The 17,602-nt window shown below is 34.5% G+C and overlaps 1 protein-coding gene across 3 annotated transcripts in view; it reads left to right on the top strand.

The window, feature by feature from the left end:
- Nucleotides 1-17,602, top strand: part of ASXL2 (ASXL transcriptional regulator 2) — a 106,056-nt gene that overhangs the window by 18,866 nt on the left and 69,588 nt on the right. Inside the window, exons 2-3 of one of the 3 annotated variants that reach the window (XM_039887632.1) lie at nucleotides 11,970-12,052; nucleotides 16,090-16,092. The exons of 1 other annotated variant lie outside the window; for it this stretch is intronic. In XM_039887632.1, coding sequence (XP_039743566.1) covers nucleotides 11,970-12,052; nucleotides 16,090-16,092 — 86 coding nt within the window. The remainder of the gene's footprint in view (nucleotides 1-11,969; nucleotides 12,053-16,089; nucleotides 16,093-17,602) is intronic. One more of the 3 variants, XM_039887633.1, reaches the window with a different exon arrangement.

Here is a 17,602-nt window from a genome sequence, read left to right on the forward strand (position 1 = left end):
TGTTGAAAGCTGTGGATCTTCTCTCTGGAAAAAGATACAAACACTAAATACTTACATAATTCCTAAAGTGTTCATGGAATACTGAGGCTGTTGTGTTTCCTTTGGGCCTACACTGTAGGTTAATAACTCTGATCTAAGGTAATACCATCAACATTTTTACATTTATTTCTAATTCTTCTATCTGGTTATTTCTTTATGTAATTGAAATCTTATTGTTTATTCATTCAATTTTGCATGTGGCTTTTGTATGTCATAAGCATTTCCTCATCATTGAAAACTCTGCTTAAAGATATCTTTAATGACAACGCAGTGTATCATTGTTTTAAACTTAGGGGTTTATTGGGTTCCTCCTGTTTCAGGTCTTGTCTCATGGGAGGACCTTTGGTTTCTGCTTTGCTTTTGAACTAAAGATCTCTTTGAGAGAGTAAATTGATTTATTATCTTAATATTGAGAATTTTGATTGTTTATTTTTATAACTTACAAATACTGTAGAGAACACCTTTGTGCCTATATCTCGTATGTATTTGTTATTTTGCTTTTATGGATTGCTGGAAGAAAAGTTGTTGGGTAAGAGGATGTCAGTCTTTGAAAGGCCCATAAAGTTTCTTGTTGCCAAATTGCTTTCCAGAAAGGTATATCCATTTACTGTCCCAGCCGTGTAGTATATGAGCCCTGTTTTACTGAATCCTTGAAGGATTGACTATTACTGCTTTTGAAAATTTTTGCTTTTTGTTAGATGACAGATAGACTTTCAGGTATACAATGGGGTGGAGAAGTTACATCGAATACAGAGAGCAGCATGAGCAAAGGTAGGATGTTGGCAGTATGAATGTGTTATAGGACACTGAGACTCTTATAGTTTATTCTTTACACAGCTAGTGTTGCATATTAAGCCCACTCTTGTTACCATGCCTGGCAACTTGTCACACAGTTCTTAGCTTAAATGTTGGGTAGTCACTGAGGCCTGACTACTCAGAATTGTCTCTCCTCATTCACTGTCAACTGTATCACCCTGTTTTATCTTCTTTATAGCACTTACCACTATCTGAAAAATTTTTTTGCTTACATATTTATTGTCCGCTTCTACCATTAGGATGCTAACTTCTCCAAAAGCAAAGACCCACTATATATTGTCCGCTATTTCTTGGCATCCTATTTTTACTTTTGTTTGACGGATACAATGGATGCAATATCTTTTTTCCTAAGGATTTATTATTTTTGTGAGGAGAGAACTTGATTCTTTTTGCTCCTCACCCGCCTTTCCTTACCTGCCACCCTACCTGTTGGATATCACTTCACTGCCTCCGTTGTTTTGGCCATTTCAGGTATTAAAACAGTCTCAAGTCTTAGATTTGAATAAGTTGAGTTTAATACAGATTCTAACTTCTATCCTACTCCATTTTCAATTTTTTTTTCCTCGTAATTTGTACTTGCTTTTGAATTTTAGGAAGTGTGTTTGATTTTTCGACTATGCCTTCATTTTGCTTTAATTTCTTTAAAAATCAACTTACTGAGGTAACACCAAATTTATTGAGGTATATTTTCCGTATAATACAGTGCATGTATTTTAAATGTACAGCTGAATTCATTTTGACAAATGTATACACCTGTGTAACAACCACCCTAGTCAAGGTATAGAACATTTCTGTCTTTTCACAAAGTTCCTTTGCAGATTTGACAAAGCTTATTAGGTGGTTTATAAGCATTTTATTATTTTGTAGTTTCTTCAGTATTTGAAATATTGCATAATTTTTGTGGGAAGAATTAAATGTTCTTTACTTTCATTTCCATAGTTCTTTATATCTTTTTCAGTATTTCTTCTCATTGCAGTTGTCGTTCTCTCCCTTCCTCCACTCTCTCTACCGTTGTTGTGAACTACTTCAGGGCTTGTTTCTTATTCATCTTTGTATCCCCCATATTTTTGCACTTCAGAAGCACTTAGTAAGTGTTAAAGTAAGAGTTGATTTTAAGAGTAGCGTGGATATGTAACATGGAGAGGCAGTATAGCATAATGCTTAGGAGCAAAGAATCTTGTTTTCTGTCACTTATTAGCTGATGTAACCTTGGTCAAGTGACTTATTTTCTCTGTACCTCAGTTTTCACATCTGAAATAATGCCATAATACTATCTATCTCATAGGTTTATTGTAAATATTAAATGAGCTAATATATGTAAAACACTTAAAACAGTAGTTGGCACTTAAATGCTAGATAAATATTAACTTATTATTCTTCAGAGTTTTGGGAAAATTAGGCTTTGAGAACTTTTGTTGTTGTGCTTCCACTGGGGAGTGTGCATAACCTCTGGACTTCTTGGATAATCAGGTAAAAAGAATCTAGCTAGGAATGAACTATATCAGACTGACTTGTTAGAGCTGGTCAGAACTGAGGTAAAACTACCCCTGGGCTTACGAAGCCAGCCTCTCTAATCTCTGGTTTTCTGTAGTTACCTCCCTGTATATATTTGTTTTTAAATATTCTTGCTTCTTACAATCAAGTTTCTGCCCTTGAATCTACAAACTTATTTACAATTGCATTCATCTTTCATCTTTTTTGTTTACAAAAAAAAAAAAAGCCATTTTTACTGTCGTATAAAGCATGTGTTCCTAATTTCATCAGCCAACTATCACATGTTTTAGACCTACCATAGATAGGCACTAGGGATACTAGATGAACAAGAACAAGCCCTCCTGGAGCTTATGTACCAGTGGGCAGGAGAGATGATTTAAAATGCAATTATAATACATACAGTGTGATAAGCACTACTGGGGTTGTATAGAGTGCTGCTGTAGAGGCATAATTATTTTTAAAACCATGAGAGGATGAACTGCCGAAGGAGAGTAGAAATTGAGACAAAAAGAATCCAGAGGAAGATCAACATTAAATGACTGTAGAGAATGAATAGGTGCTGGTGGAGAGATAGGAGAGAAACAAGGAGTCTGGTGTCACAGAAGCTGAACAGAGGAGTGCATCTCAGGACAGGGTAGTGATCAACAGATACTGCTAAGCAGCCAGGTAAGGTCCTTTTCCCTCTTTCTTTTTCAAATATTTGGCTGTACATTTCTTTTATATATTATATGTATAAATTCTCTGTATTCCTTGTTATTATGTTTACCTCCTGAACTTACACAGTGAGTGTGTGTATAGTGAGCTTGGTAGGTGATGGATACTGTATCCTCTGAATTAATTTTCGTTCTCAGTGTCAAATGAGCACAAGTTCGGATAATGAGGGATTTGTCAAACTATCTAAATCTGTTTGCCTCTCATGTTGGGATGGAGAGAGCTGGGTTAGCTAGGGATACTTCTGTGTCCCGTGAAAGTTGTTCAAGTCCATATGACAAAAGTTATTCCTTGACTCCATATTTTCTTCACTGTTTTAGGAGGAGTTGTTTTAACTCCCTGTTGCCACCTCTGGACCTCCCATTGAGTGCTAAACCCCCTCAAGTTTGAGTTCTTCCCTCCGGATTAAATGGAATCTGAACTCGTAAAACTAAGAGCTCCTTGTTGCTAAATACTGTAGATTTTGAAGTTATCTTCAACTTCTAGGCAGGTTTTGACATTGTCGACTACTTCATTCTTCTTAGGATGCTTTTGTCTGTTTTGAGGAACCATGGTCTTCTGATTTTTTTTCAGTTTCTCTGGCCACTCCTTAGTTTATTTGCTAATTTTTCTTCTCTGATTCTTAAACTTTGTATATTGGTTCTTTAGGCTCTCACCACTTCTCATTCTGCATATTTCCTGGGGGGGGTGAGCAGTAAATACACCATATCACACTGAAATAAATCTAGAAAGGTTACTGTGTTTTATCTGTATATTTTAAATGTAAAATAAAATCTAGGTTACACAAAATTTAGGCTTTACATATCTGTGCATATTTGGAATGAACTTATAAGTGCAGCAGTAATTAAAATACTGCTGTTATTTAGGATAGAGTCAAACTCAAATCTTACGGGCTATCTAGAGTTTTGAGTGCTCAAAGTATAATTTTTATGTCCTTTTTATCTGGATGTGAGAATCTATAAAGAGATATATTAAGCACGATTTAAAAACAATTGATTTTGTCATGCTTTAATTCCATGTAGTGTTGATTTTAATTCTTCTGAGCAGTTATTCAGATTGTCAAAGTAGTTTCTGAACGTTGTGTTATGTAGCTCCATGAACAGTTCCAGTGGAATATTTTGTTTGACAAAGACTGCCCTCCTGTGGTTAAACTAAGCTAAATGTTTTATAAAACTACAGTCTTCACTGACGTGAAACCTGTGGTAAAATAATGTAATAGGAATGCAATACAGTAATAGTATTGTAATAGTAATGTAATAGAATATAGTATTTTTGCTCAGAAATATATGTGGCCATTTCTTTTTTCTCTCCCATTTTTCCCTCTTGGATTTCTCTAGCGTATCTGCATTTTTCTCATTCTGTCTATGCACATTTTCTTGTTAAAAGTTAATGAATTAAAAGAGTCAAGTGAAAATGAAAAGATGGAAAAAATATTAAGCTATTGAAGGGAGGGAAGCTACACTTAAATGTAGACATGGTAAAAGAAATCAAAAGAAAAGGCCAATCAGTTATAATACATGAAATTAATAAAAACCTCTATGGAAAAACAACAGTAATGAAAAAGATGAATAAACTGGAAAAGTGTTTGCAGTAAATGTGACAGTTAAAGTTTTGATATATTTTACATGAAAAATAGAGCCCATACAAGTGGTATATTAATAAGTGGACAATGGTCATGAATAACCAGTTTACAAGCAAGGAAATACAGTAAAGCACAAAAATATATTGCAATCCATAATGGTATTCGCGATATTTCTAATGATACTTCAGATAAACCATAAAACCAGCTTCACCTTTAGAGCATACTGGTATAAGCAACTAATTTTGAAAATTAGGTCAGAATCAAGTTACTTTTTTACTATATGAACTGTGTGTACTTTAGGTAACCAAATAGTACATAGAGAAAAGCATTTCTTTTTAGGATTTTAGCTTATAAATACAAGAAGGAATGATAAGGCTATCACTATGCGGGGACAACATCTGTCCCCCTGATCCATCTTAGCACCTCAGAAAAAGAAACCACAAAATATTTTGTGTGTTCTGATGTTGTGTAATAGGAAGTATATAACAGTGCCTGTGAAGTGTTCTTGCTAAAATAAAATCTGAATCTGAGCAATCCTTTAGATGTTCTGATTTTCAGGAAATATGAGGGACAGTGCGCCATACAATTAGCAAAATATACAATGTGCAGTCTACTTGGCTTCTTCACATAAACTGGAAGAAAAAAGGGAGAAATCCATAGGTTAAAAGAGACTTTAAGTTTTGTGTTAACCAAATGTGATATGTATGGGTCTTCTCTGGATACTGATTTGAACAAACCAACTGTTAAAAAAATTTGTCTAAATAATTTGATATTAAGGAATTATAGTTACTTTCTGAGGCGTAAAAGATATTTTTGTTTTTTTTAAAAATGAGACTATCCTTTTTTAGATATATACTAAAATATGGATGAAATGTTTGAGATTCGCTTCACAATGATATATTTTGAGATGGAGTTGTTAGAGGTATAGATGAAACAAGATAAACCTTGTGTTGATAATTGTTGAGTGTAGTGTTCTACTTTATATATGTTTTAAAATTTCTATTATAAAAAGTTAAAAAATAGAGTACTTCAGTTTTTAATTAAAACATTTCTCCCCGATACTAAATGATTTATACTTCTGAATATCAAGAATCTTCCCAGACTCTGCCAGGATCTTGTTTTTTCAATTTTACATTCTTGCTAATTATCAAGGACAGAGCCAGGAACCCACCTCTTAAGATATTGATTGAATTATAGACTTAAGCAGAGGATGACATTTTCATTAAGCTAATTTTGTCACCTTTCAAAATAGACCTGTGAGAAAAAGGCCTCTGTCTAATTATTATGCTTGATGGTCCCATCCTGATCTTAATCAAAATAGCAAATGACATTTCTGCCGTCTTGTTAGTTTTTCTGCCTCAGTAATAAGTAATAACCTATCCATCATTCATCAGAGGTATGGTTTTCATCATTCCAAAGCATATTTTGTTAACAAAAGAAATTTTTTTTCCTTATTGAACTCTCTGCTTTCTAGAAAGCTTTATTTCTAGCATCTTTAGCCTGGAGAAGTAAGAGTTCTGCCATTGAAGTTCAGGCTGTGCTTTATAACTGCTCTGAGTCTTATTTTCTTTCCTGGTAAAACAGATACAACTAATCCTATGCTCTGCTCATAGGAAGATATGTGTTTAATGTTTTTTGTGAGCTCAGGTTTTTTTAAAAGTAGGTATACCAGCCTTTTGTGTTCTTTTTGACCATCTTTTATGTGTATATCTCTATAGAAAAGCTCTTTTTTTGCTATAGCCATTGGTACAGCCATTATGGAGAACAGTATGGAGGTTCCTCAAAAAATTAAAAAGTACTACCATAAAATCCAGCAATCCCACTTCTGGGTATATATATGAAGGAAAAGAAGTTACTATCTTGGAGAGATACCTGGATCCCTGTGTTCATTGCAGCGTTATTCACAATAGCCAAAACATGGGGACAACTTAAGTGTCTGACAACAGATGATTGGATAAAGAAAATTGCTGTGTATATATATATGCAGTGGAATATTATTCAGCTGTAAAAAGAAGGAAATCTGCCATATACAACAACATGGATGGACCTTGAAGGCATTGTGCCAAGTGAAATTAGTCAGAAAGTCAAAATCTGTGCATTATCTCATTTATATGTGGAATCATTGGGGAGTGAGGAAAATGCAGAGATGGTCAAAGAATACAAAGTAGCAGTTACAAGATGTATAAGTTCTGAGCTCTAATGTACAGCATGGTCAGTACTGTATTGTATAATTGAAATATGCTGAGAGTTTAGACCTTAAATGTTCTTAACCATACACACACACAGAAGGTAACTGTGAGGCAATGAATATGTTAACTAACCTTAATGTGGCAGTTAATTAATATATACCTATACCATATCATTATATTGTACACCTTAAACTTATGCAATATTTGTCAATTGTATCTCAGTAAAGCTGAGGAAGAAAAACCAGGCTAAGTGTATAAAGGGTATAAGGAGTATGTGTGTGTGCGTGCATGCTAGGCACATGTTGGTGCTTATGAGTGAGTATATTTTAGAGTGGTCAGGAGTATCTGAAAAAACGAAGGGAGAGAGTCAAGTGCATTGCAGGAGGAGGGAGCAGGTGCAAAGGCACTAAGTTAGGAATGAATTTATGTTTGAGGAATGACAATCTAATGTGAGAAAAGTGAAATACAGAGTTTCATGTAGAATCTTTTAAGCTGTATGAAGGAATTCAGATTTTATTTTATGTTTAGATAATTTTTAAAAAAGTAATAGGGCCCTTACCAGAGGAATAATGTAATTTACGTTTTAAGAAGGTCACTTAACTGCCATGTGAATAGACAGGTGAGTCATATTAGTAGGTATATAGATTTGGCTATGTATAGCAGTTTTTTAAATGATTTGAGAAGTTTATTTCTCTTTCGTGCAACAGTCTGGAGGTGTAGTTAATCCACCATTCTTAGGGTTTGTCATTTTTTTTTTTGTATGGTTCAGAATGGCTTGTCATTTTTCTATTTTCAAAACAGTAGGGTAGAAGAAGGGCCAAAGAGGGACATGCCCCTGCCCTGGGTTGTCGGAAATATCATTTCCCTCTCACATTCTGTTGTCCATAACTTGCATTGCTGACCTAGTTTTGAGGGGAGCTGAGAGAGATCACCTTGCCCCGCCACAAGTCATATTCCCTTTTCGTTTATATATATTTATTTTATTTATATTTTATTTATTTCATTTATATTTCATTTATATTATTGCTATATGATATTCAATTATTTAGATACACCAGTTTCTTTAATATCCTTTTATTGGATAAGTAGACTCTGAACTTTTTTCTTTATTGACTAACGTAATGAATGTTTTCTTATATTCTCAATAGTTTAAGTACTAGATTATGTGTACATATCCATTTCATGGTGTTCATTTATTATTGCTATGTTTATGCTATCCAAATTAGCACAGGAAAAAAGTACTGAAATAGGATTTTTGTATTTGGTTATTAGTAAACTCAAACATTCTATTTTATTTTTTCATAAGTTTTTATTATGGGATTATTGAATATGTACACAAAAGTAGACAATAATGTAATGAATATCTTTGTACCCATCATCCAGCTTCTGTAATTATCAACTTTTAACCAATTTTGCTATACTCAAACCCCATCCACATTTTCTCCTGTATAATTTTGAAGCAAATCCCACACATCATATAATTTCATCTAAATATTTCAGTATGCAAATGCTCTTTCATATGGTTATTATCCAGTTGCATTAACTCTTTTACGAACGATCTGTTCACATCTGTGGCATTTTTTCCTTTATTTTCAATAATTTTACACATTGTTAGCATATTGTCCACATATAAAGGGCCATAAACAAAGGCCCAGTTTTCTATTTGGGCCTTAAGTTGGATAACGATAATAAGTTAAATTTTGGAAATGTTAAGTTTGAGATGCTTATGGAACACCCAGTGGGGTTGATATTAAAAGGCAGTTATATGCAGACTGTACTGCTCCTTTCATTTATCAAAATAGGGGAGATTGGTGAAGGCTTGGGAATGGATGATGACATTCAGGGAGACTTGGTAGAATGAAAAGCAAAAACTGCAAATCGATGCTTGTAAAATGTTTAAGGAATGGGCAAAGAAAAAGACATCCACAAAGAAGATGAAGAAGGAACATTTTGGGGAAAAAAAGTCTGAAGAGAGCAATGCCTAATGGGGGAAAGGTTAATTAACATTGTCACATTTAGCAGAGAGCTCAAGGAATGTGATAAACAAATATGTTTGTTGGATTTTATGATTAAGCAAATGAGAAAACATATTTTTTCTTTGATAGACACAGAACACAGTACTAGTGTAAGATAGACCTGAGTTTGAATTCTGGCTGCCACTTATCTTGATCTGTTATGTTTGAGAATTTACTAACTGAGCATTAGTTATACCACTTTTTAAGTAGGGGTAGTAATGTTTGTAAGACACTGCTGAGACATTTAGCTGGTAGAATGTATAGTACTTGTTTGTATCTTCATAAGTGATAGTTGCTGATATCACATTGTGGTACTTCAGAGGCTGATCCAGGGTATCTGACTTAAATGATTTCTCTTGCACAAGTCCTGTATCTGTTGCTACTGACTTGCAATACTAATTAATATTAATGTGATAGTATAGTATAGATTTAAAGAATTGATTCAATTTTAGCTTTCATTGGCATATTTTAATTGCCAATTTTTTTTAAATGGTGAGACTGGAAAGTGATTTAGGTATAAGTTTCTGCCTAAAATTTTTATCTTAAAAATGGAGGAAACCAGAATCGACTTAAAAGAAGTCATTTTAAAGCACTTCTGCTACACACAGATACTCTTAGTTTTTCTTTATCTGAGAACGTCTTCATTTCACCTTCATTCTTGACGGATATTTTTGCGAGATAGGAATTTTGAATTAATAACCCCTTTCTTTCAGCACCTTAACATGTGCTCTCACTGCTTCTGCCTTCCATGATTTCTGATGAGAAATCCAATCACTTTAATTGTTTTTCTCCTAAGTGGAACATTGTTTTTCCTTGCCTGCTTTCAAGATTTTTTTGTTGTTAGTTTTTAGTAGTTGGCTGTGACATATCTGGGTATGGATTTCTTCGATTTTATGTAATTTAAGATTCGTTGACCTTCCTGAAATTGTAAGTGTATGTCTTTCACCAAATTTGGGAAGTTTTACGCTGTTTCTTCAAATATGTTTTCTCTGCTCTCCTCCTTCTCTCCTTTTGGGACTTTGATGACATGAATGTTAGACCTTTTGATGTTGTACCATTGGCTCTGTTCATTTATTTATTTTTTCTATAATTTTTCTCTGTTCATAGATTGAATAATTTCTGTCATCTTATCTTCAAGTTCACTTACTCTTTCCTCTGTTATCTCTATTTGCAGTTGTGCTCCTCTAGGGAGTTTTGGGTTTCATTTTGGTTATTGTATTTTTTTTAAATAAACTTATTTATTTAAATTAGTTTCAAGTATACAGTACATTGGTTAGACAGCTATATTGTTCATAAAATGATCCCCCAATTGCTCCCTCTCTCCACGGCCCTCCACGTAGCCATCATATTAATGCTGACTGCATTCCCTCTGCAATGTTCCCCATCCCCGTGTCCAGCTGTCAACTCCTAATTTGTACTTCTTTAACCCTTCACCCCATTCTTCCAGCCCCCAACTACCCTCCCGTCTGTTGGTTATTGTATTTTTAGTCCTAAAATTTTATTTTGTTTCTCGTGTGTGCACACGCACATGCACGCGTGCTCACACACACACACAATCTTGTTTCTATGCTGAAACTCTTATCTATTTTTTTCAAGAATATTCTTCCTGACTTCTTGAAGCATGGTTATAATAGCTGCTTTAAAATTTTGTTTGATAATTCCAACATCTGTGTCATCTTGGGTTTGCTGTGTGTAGGTTATCTTTTCCCTTGTGAGTTGTTGAAATTTTCCTTGTTCTTCATATGTCAAGTTATTTTGGATTGTGTATTAGTAATTTTGATGTTATATTATGATACTGTGTATTGTTTAAATCCTATGGAGAATGTTAATTTTTTTTTTTTTTTGAGGGATGAGAGGATTTTTTTTTAAAGCAGGCATTTGACCTCGGTAGGTTCATGTCAAATTTCTACCTACCTCTGCAATAAAATTCCAATGTCTAGTTTTCAGTCTTTGTAGAACTGTTCTGATGTGGTCCGTATTTGCGCCACCTAGTGGTTAATTTGGGAACCTGATAGAGGTAGTATCTTTATATGCATAGCTCTGGAGTGACTCTAGGAGTGTTTATAGAACTTCATGGTATCACTTTCTTGAGCTTTTTAATTTGTAAGTTCCTTAACACTTTCTGACTTCTAGAGACTCTTCTTCCTGTCTTGTGACTAGACAACTGAGGTTGCTATTTCTTTGTTTTGCCGCATACTTCCGCAACCGCATCTGCCTTTGTTGCCAAGCAACAGGATGGTAGAGAAAGAATATAAGCCGTGAGGATTCTCTTCACACTCAAGCGCCCAGAATGGTTCCACTTTCTTGGAGTTTTATGTCCCTCCTCGCTGTTGCTGGTATCATCACTGCCACAGCTTCTACTTTTGGATTGCATGGGGACAGGGGCCAAGGAAAGGGGGGAAAAATCCAGAGGATCCCCTGCCCCCTTTACTGCTCTTCAGACCAAAAACGAGAAGACTTTTCTTGGAGCCATTTCTGTCTGCACTTAGTGTGCAGTTCCGAGTTTGGACTGCAGTTGAGTCTAGGCTGAGTGGTCCCAGAGGAAGTAAAACTAAGAAACTCACTGCAGGGTTAGTGGTACTTATAGATATGGTTTCCTCTCTCAAGCCACCTGCTACCATTTTCAGAGTCCTCAGATAGCTGCTCCATGCATTCTGTTCAGATTTTTAGTTGTACATATTCAGTGGGAGGACAGGCTAAACTGTGCTTATTAATTAATTTGTTTTGGTTAAGAATTTTTGATCATCCATGCTGTACTAGGCTTTGCTGGAAATGTGAAGATGGATAATGTGTAAGGTGCTTACAGGAGGTCCACAAGTAGACATGTGATGTAGGTAAGGGTGAAGGCAGAAAATAAACAATTTCATATTATGCATTAATAATGAATAATTGATATATTAATCTAATCCTTTTTGATCTATTTCTGCTTCAGGATTTGACTTGTTTGTGACTAAAGGAGGGAAGATCCTGTTTATATTCCATTATTTTTTTTTTACTTTTTATCCCAAAATATAAGGAATGAAAAGTCTCTGGATATATATGTGCTGGATGAAATTAATACATACTTATAATAAAAACTTAAAATAAGAAGAAATAATTTATTATTATATACTTGTTTCTCAGGTCTTAGAAAAATACCCCAATACACCCATGAGTCATAAAGAAATTCTTCAAGTTATCCAGAGAGAAGGACTAAAAGAAATCAGGTGAGTTATTTAAATATTATTAGTAATAATTATAATACTTGATTAGAGTATTTTATAGTATATAGCAGTATACTTTAGTCCCAGGGATTAATTATTTAGTAATAACTGCATTGTTAATTTTTGATTTATTCAGTTGTCAGGTTTTTGGATTTTTTAGTCATAGCACAGTTACAAACCCAGAAATGTTTAAAAAAATTCTTAGGTGGTAGCTATTTCCACACCCATGCACTTTAATTCTTAGGAAGGCCTGGAGCCATCTTCAAGCCTTTATCTATCAATTCAGGCTTTTGGTTTAATAACCTTAGTCATTAGCAGATAAAAACTACTCTAGTGCAGGAAGAGTGCCAGAGGTAGACAGTCTAGGAAGAAATAACCTTGGCCAAAAAGAACAAAATGGGAAAGATATATAAAGAGTATATATTTCAAATAACAGTTTTATTATGTTCAAATACAGCACTTAGGGGTCAACTAATATAGGACCAAAGGCAAAACACCCTTTAATTTCTAAGAACCTTATTATATTACAATAGCACGCACACTGTTCATAATCAAGACTCTTTGTCATCAAGAAATGTTAAAATTATGTTCAGTGTGTGTTAAGGCAGAAGTCTGAGAGTCTACATTAGAGATATTTTTATTAAGAAAAAGGTTGCGGTGCTTGCAAACTGCTATTAGTTGTTCTTAACCAGGGGTAGTATTGTATAACACCCTTAGGGAAAGTGTTCAGAATTTGGGGGGCTATTTTTGGTTGTCACAGTGACTGGAAAGGAGAGAGCATGGTGGCATTTAATGGGCAGGTAACAAGGATGCTCAGTGTCTTGCATTGTTCTGAACAGTTCTTCACATTGAAGGATTGTTCATTTCAGATGTCAGTAGTCTTCCTATGAGAAATAGTGAACTATGCTGATATATTTGTAAATGGACCAGAATACATTTTTTTGATAACTGGCTATTGCATGTTCTAGATTTTAATTCTCATTTTCTTTTCTTTAACATGAAATTCAATTTGAGATTTTTTTATTGGTATTTCTTTGCTAAGTTTTAAAAATTTTGTTCTGATTTGTGGCCAGATGTCAGTAGGCTGGGAATATATTAGGTTTGCTTTATTAATATAAGGCAATGAAGTATAAATTAGTGTATCTCACTTTACATAATGTACATCCCTGAAAATTTGTGTGAACATTCGTAAATTAAAACATTAAAATACATTTGAAGAATTAGCTTTTAAACATTTTTTGTAAATTCTATAAAAAATTTATCAATGACATTCTCAATTTTTCTTTGAATTAGATTGCATTTATTAGCTTAAAATTAAGGCACAATACCCATTTAATCACAGATCAATTGTATAAGGCGTTAGTGATTGTTGTGACTCTGAGGAACAAATTCTGCTAAGGTTTTCTAATATCATTTTATTAATACCGTTGGGTCTTATAGAATAGGAATGAGCTAGAGATTTCATAAAATTAGACTTGATATACACTAGCGAAATAGGCCAGGAAATCTTTTATGTCGAGATAAGACTCCATCCATCCCTTAGGTCAAAATGCTAATTGCGCAGGGTCACCCAGCTCTAACATAGTAAGGCTATGTGAGTTTAAACTTGTCATCATTTCTAGTGAGCAGGCAAGGACAGTAAATAAAGATTAGTAAATAAAGAACAGAAAAAAAGAAGAGGAACTTATTTTAAAAAGTAGGGAGATGGTAGAATCATGAAAAATAGCTTCTGGCTTCTCTCAGTGACAGCAGTTTACAAGTCCTTGTTCTTGGTTAAACTCTTGTTGTTGCGGTGATGCCATTATGTGACCACAAAGCAGTTTTTCAAAGTTGCCAGTGACTTATATTTTGTCAACTCCATGGGACGTTTAGTTCATGCCTCTCTTACTTCTCAGCATTATTTAACACAGCTGACTGTTTTCTTCTTGAAACTCTTTTGTTACCTGAAGTGCCAATAAACATTCCTGCTTTCCTTCCTTCCTCTCTAAGCTTTCCTTCTCAGTTTTTTTGCTCATTACCCTCTCTCCAGCTAAAGTACATTTTTGTTCATTCTCATATCATTTTTAGTTTTTTTCCCAAATATGTAGGGAAGCTACTTCCCACCTCAGCCTCTTTGTACATGCTGACCCTTTAGCAAGGAATGTGCTTTCCCTTACTTAACTCTTATTTTTCAGGTGTCAGTTCGAATATGTCTTTGTCAGTGAACGTTGACTGACTTTCTGGTCTAGGTCACATTTTCCTTTTTTAGTTTATTATAGTGTTCTGTGTTCTTTCTTCATAGCTCTTGAGATTTAAAATTATTTATTTTTGTGATCTTAAAAAAGTCATATAACTTCTCTGTCACTTACATTAAACTAGCTCCATGAGGTCAGTGACACTTTGCTCTTCTCCCACTTGCCCTGTAGTGGTTGGCACATAACAAATATTGAAAACCTACTTGTTAATGTATGAAGTGTCAGTGGTCGGAACTTCACATTCACATGTACTTATAGCTTATCTTTGTGCTGCTGTGTTGTGTTAGATGATAGTCTTAAAATCTTTGAAGTTTTAGACAGATTATAGAATGAAGTAGATACTGTGTTTATTGAAGAATGTGCTGCTGCTTGCAGTTTTATTTTTCTCAGTCCTCTCGATACATGGATTTCAGCTCTTTTTCTCTTTGTAGTTTTCCCTCTGCTTCCCCATTTTGAAGAATCTCACTTAATTTTGATTATTCTATATTATATTGTTTTATTTTACACTTTATTTAAGTTGAAGCAGCTCAAATGTCCATCAGCAGATGAGTGGATAAATAAAATTTGGTATATGCATTCAATGGAACATTATTCAGCCTTAAAAATGAAATTCTGATATGTGCTTCATTCTGTGAACCTTAAAAACATGCCAAGTGAAATAAGCCAAAAGGACAAATATTATACAGTTCCACCTAGATGAGATACTTAGAATAGGCAAACTTATAGAGATAGAAAGTGGAATAGAAGTTACCAGGGGCTGAGAGTAGAGGAGATTATGGAGTTGTTGTTTAATTGGTACAGAATTTTTGGGAGGATGATAAAAAAAGTTCTGGAAATGGATAGTGGTAATGCTTGCACATTTTGAATGTACCTAATGCCACTGAATTGTGCACTTAAAAATGGTTAAAATGGTAACCTGTATGTTATGTATATTTTACCACAACCAACTAATAAAAAGATATTAAAAACAAATTGATTGGCTGAGAAAGATTGAGAATACTAGTCCCTTTAAAAAGTTAGGTGAGATTGAAGATCATTTACCCAAAGTATGGAATTCTGAATGAATTAATTAGAAACATGTATTCTTTTAAAAAATATTATAAGATTTAAATTAAATACTCTTTTAGAACAATATTTTAGAAAACAGAGGAAAAAAGGTCCTCAGATTTTTCCTCTGACAATAACTTATGATTTTGTGTATTCTGTTATGTTTTTCTTTTTATTTACATCTAAGTGCATCCATTTTGAAGATAGTTTAGAGTTTCCCATAGAAGTCATAGAAAAGAAAGAAGATACAGATTGTGTTGTTTCAGGTGAAAGAGTGTCTTATTTTCCCCTGACTTGAGTCCATACTTCTTCCTACCATTACAGACTATGCCATTGGTCATGAAGTTTCAGAGGCAATTCAAACCCCAGTCTCCCAAATGTATTCAGAGCTATGCCCACGCAGCTTCATGGAGCTGTTTCTTGGTTTGGGGGCATTACTTTTTATTTTTTCATTAACTTAAAAAAAATTTTTAAATGTTCTTTGCAGTCTTTGAGCTATACAGTTCTGTAGTTCTCAAGGTCCAGGCAGCACACAGAAGCTACGTGGTAATTTGAAAAGGGAAGTTATTAAGTTAACTGGTTATTAACTTATTAACCAGAAAATGACTATTAAAAGATAAAGAGAACACAAAAGAATACAGTAATAGCAGATACAGAGGACAACTGTACCTCTAGGGCTGAAGCAGTGTGCCCCAGGAAAGAATAACTTTCAAAGAGGTCCCTCCATGTTCTTAGGTTACAATTCAGGTCTCCATGGAGAAGGTTGGGCTCTGGTCCAGTGGATGGCAAAGTTCACTGGTGCTGTCTGTAGCCTGGGGACACAGCATGGGAAACCGCCTACTGGGTACTAGAAGAACTTGGTGAGAAGCTTCCCGCTGGGAACCTGTCCAGCTCACTCTGAGGTGCCAGCTGAGGCACCAGCAGAAATTTCTGGGAAGCCACCCACAGACGTTCTGCTGAACTTTGCTGAAGGGTGCATGCCATTGAGTGTCCCTCATGTTGCTTGGTGTGCATGCCATAAAAGCAGGCAGGCAAGAACACACGAAAACCAGAAAGAAAAGCTCCCCCCTTCTTTCTGCATTTCTGCAGTGTCCTTCCAGCACTCTACTGACAAAACTTAACGTGGAGCCAGTTGGCAAAGGAAGGTTTATAGGGTCCAGCTCTGCTATCACAGAGAAGGGCAGCAAAGGTTGGATTTAGAGTTGAAAGTCAGTAAATTGATAACGGGCACAGAAACCTTTAGTAGTTTTTCCATAGAATAACGGAGATGATTGATCCTGTGTACCACTTCTATTTACTTGATTTCTTTCCATCTGCACCCCAGCCAAACTGATAACACCACTGTTCTCTGTGTAGGTTCTTGGATTTCTCAGTCTTACTCTGAACATCAAGCAATTTTATCTGTGTCTTTTTATATTTAAAGTGGGATTTTTTATGGATAGCATATAGTTTTTGACATTATTAGATTGTCTACCATTTTATCATTTATTTTGTTACTTATTTTTTATTTCACTGTCCCCTCTCTACTGCCTTCCCCCACTGCCTTCTTTTGAATTATTTGAGTGTCTTCTAGTATATTTTATTTTTTGACTCTGGCTATATCTCTTTGTTTATTTGTTTTTTAAGTGGTTGCTTTAGAGATGTATACACCCAAACCTTTCATTGACTTTGAGTTAATATTTTACTGCCTTAAATAAAATGTAGAAGCCTCAGAACCTTTGCTTGTCCTCTTTATTGTCACGGTTGTCATAGGCGTTACATCTCATACATGGAATTCCCCACCAGACAGAGTTACTGATTTTTCTTTCCAGTCATAAATGATTCAAGGACTAACAGTGTTTACCCAGATGTTTACTCTTTTGCTCTTTCTTCTCTAAAGTTCCTCATTTTCCTTTAGTATCATTTTCCTTCAGCCTGAAGAATTTTCCTTTTAGAATTTCTTTTGAAGCATGTCTGCTGCTGAGGAATTCTCTTAGTTTTCCTTCACCTGGAAATGTCTTTTTGATTGTTTGGTTTTGCCTTTATTTTGAAGGGTTTTTATCATTATTATTATTATTATTTTTTTTTGCTGGATATTGAATCTGTGTTGATGGTTCTTTTTTTTTCAGCACTAAAAAATGTTGCTTTGCTGCTTCCTTCTGGCCTGCATAGTTTGATGAGAAATCCATGGTTGTTTGAGTCATTGTTTTCATATAAGTAATAATTTGTTTTCTCTGATTGCTTTCAAGATAATTTCTTTATGTTTAATTTTCGGTAGTTTGATTTTTAAAGA

Source organism: Pteropus medius, unplaced genomic scaffold (assembly GCF_902729225.1).
Source record: "Pteropus medius unplaced genomic scaffold, Ma_sr-lr_union100, whole genome shotgun sequence".
NCBI classification, from domain to species: Eukaryota; Metazoa; Chordata; class Mammalia; order Chiroptera; family Pteropodidae; genus Pteropus; species Pteropus medius.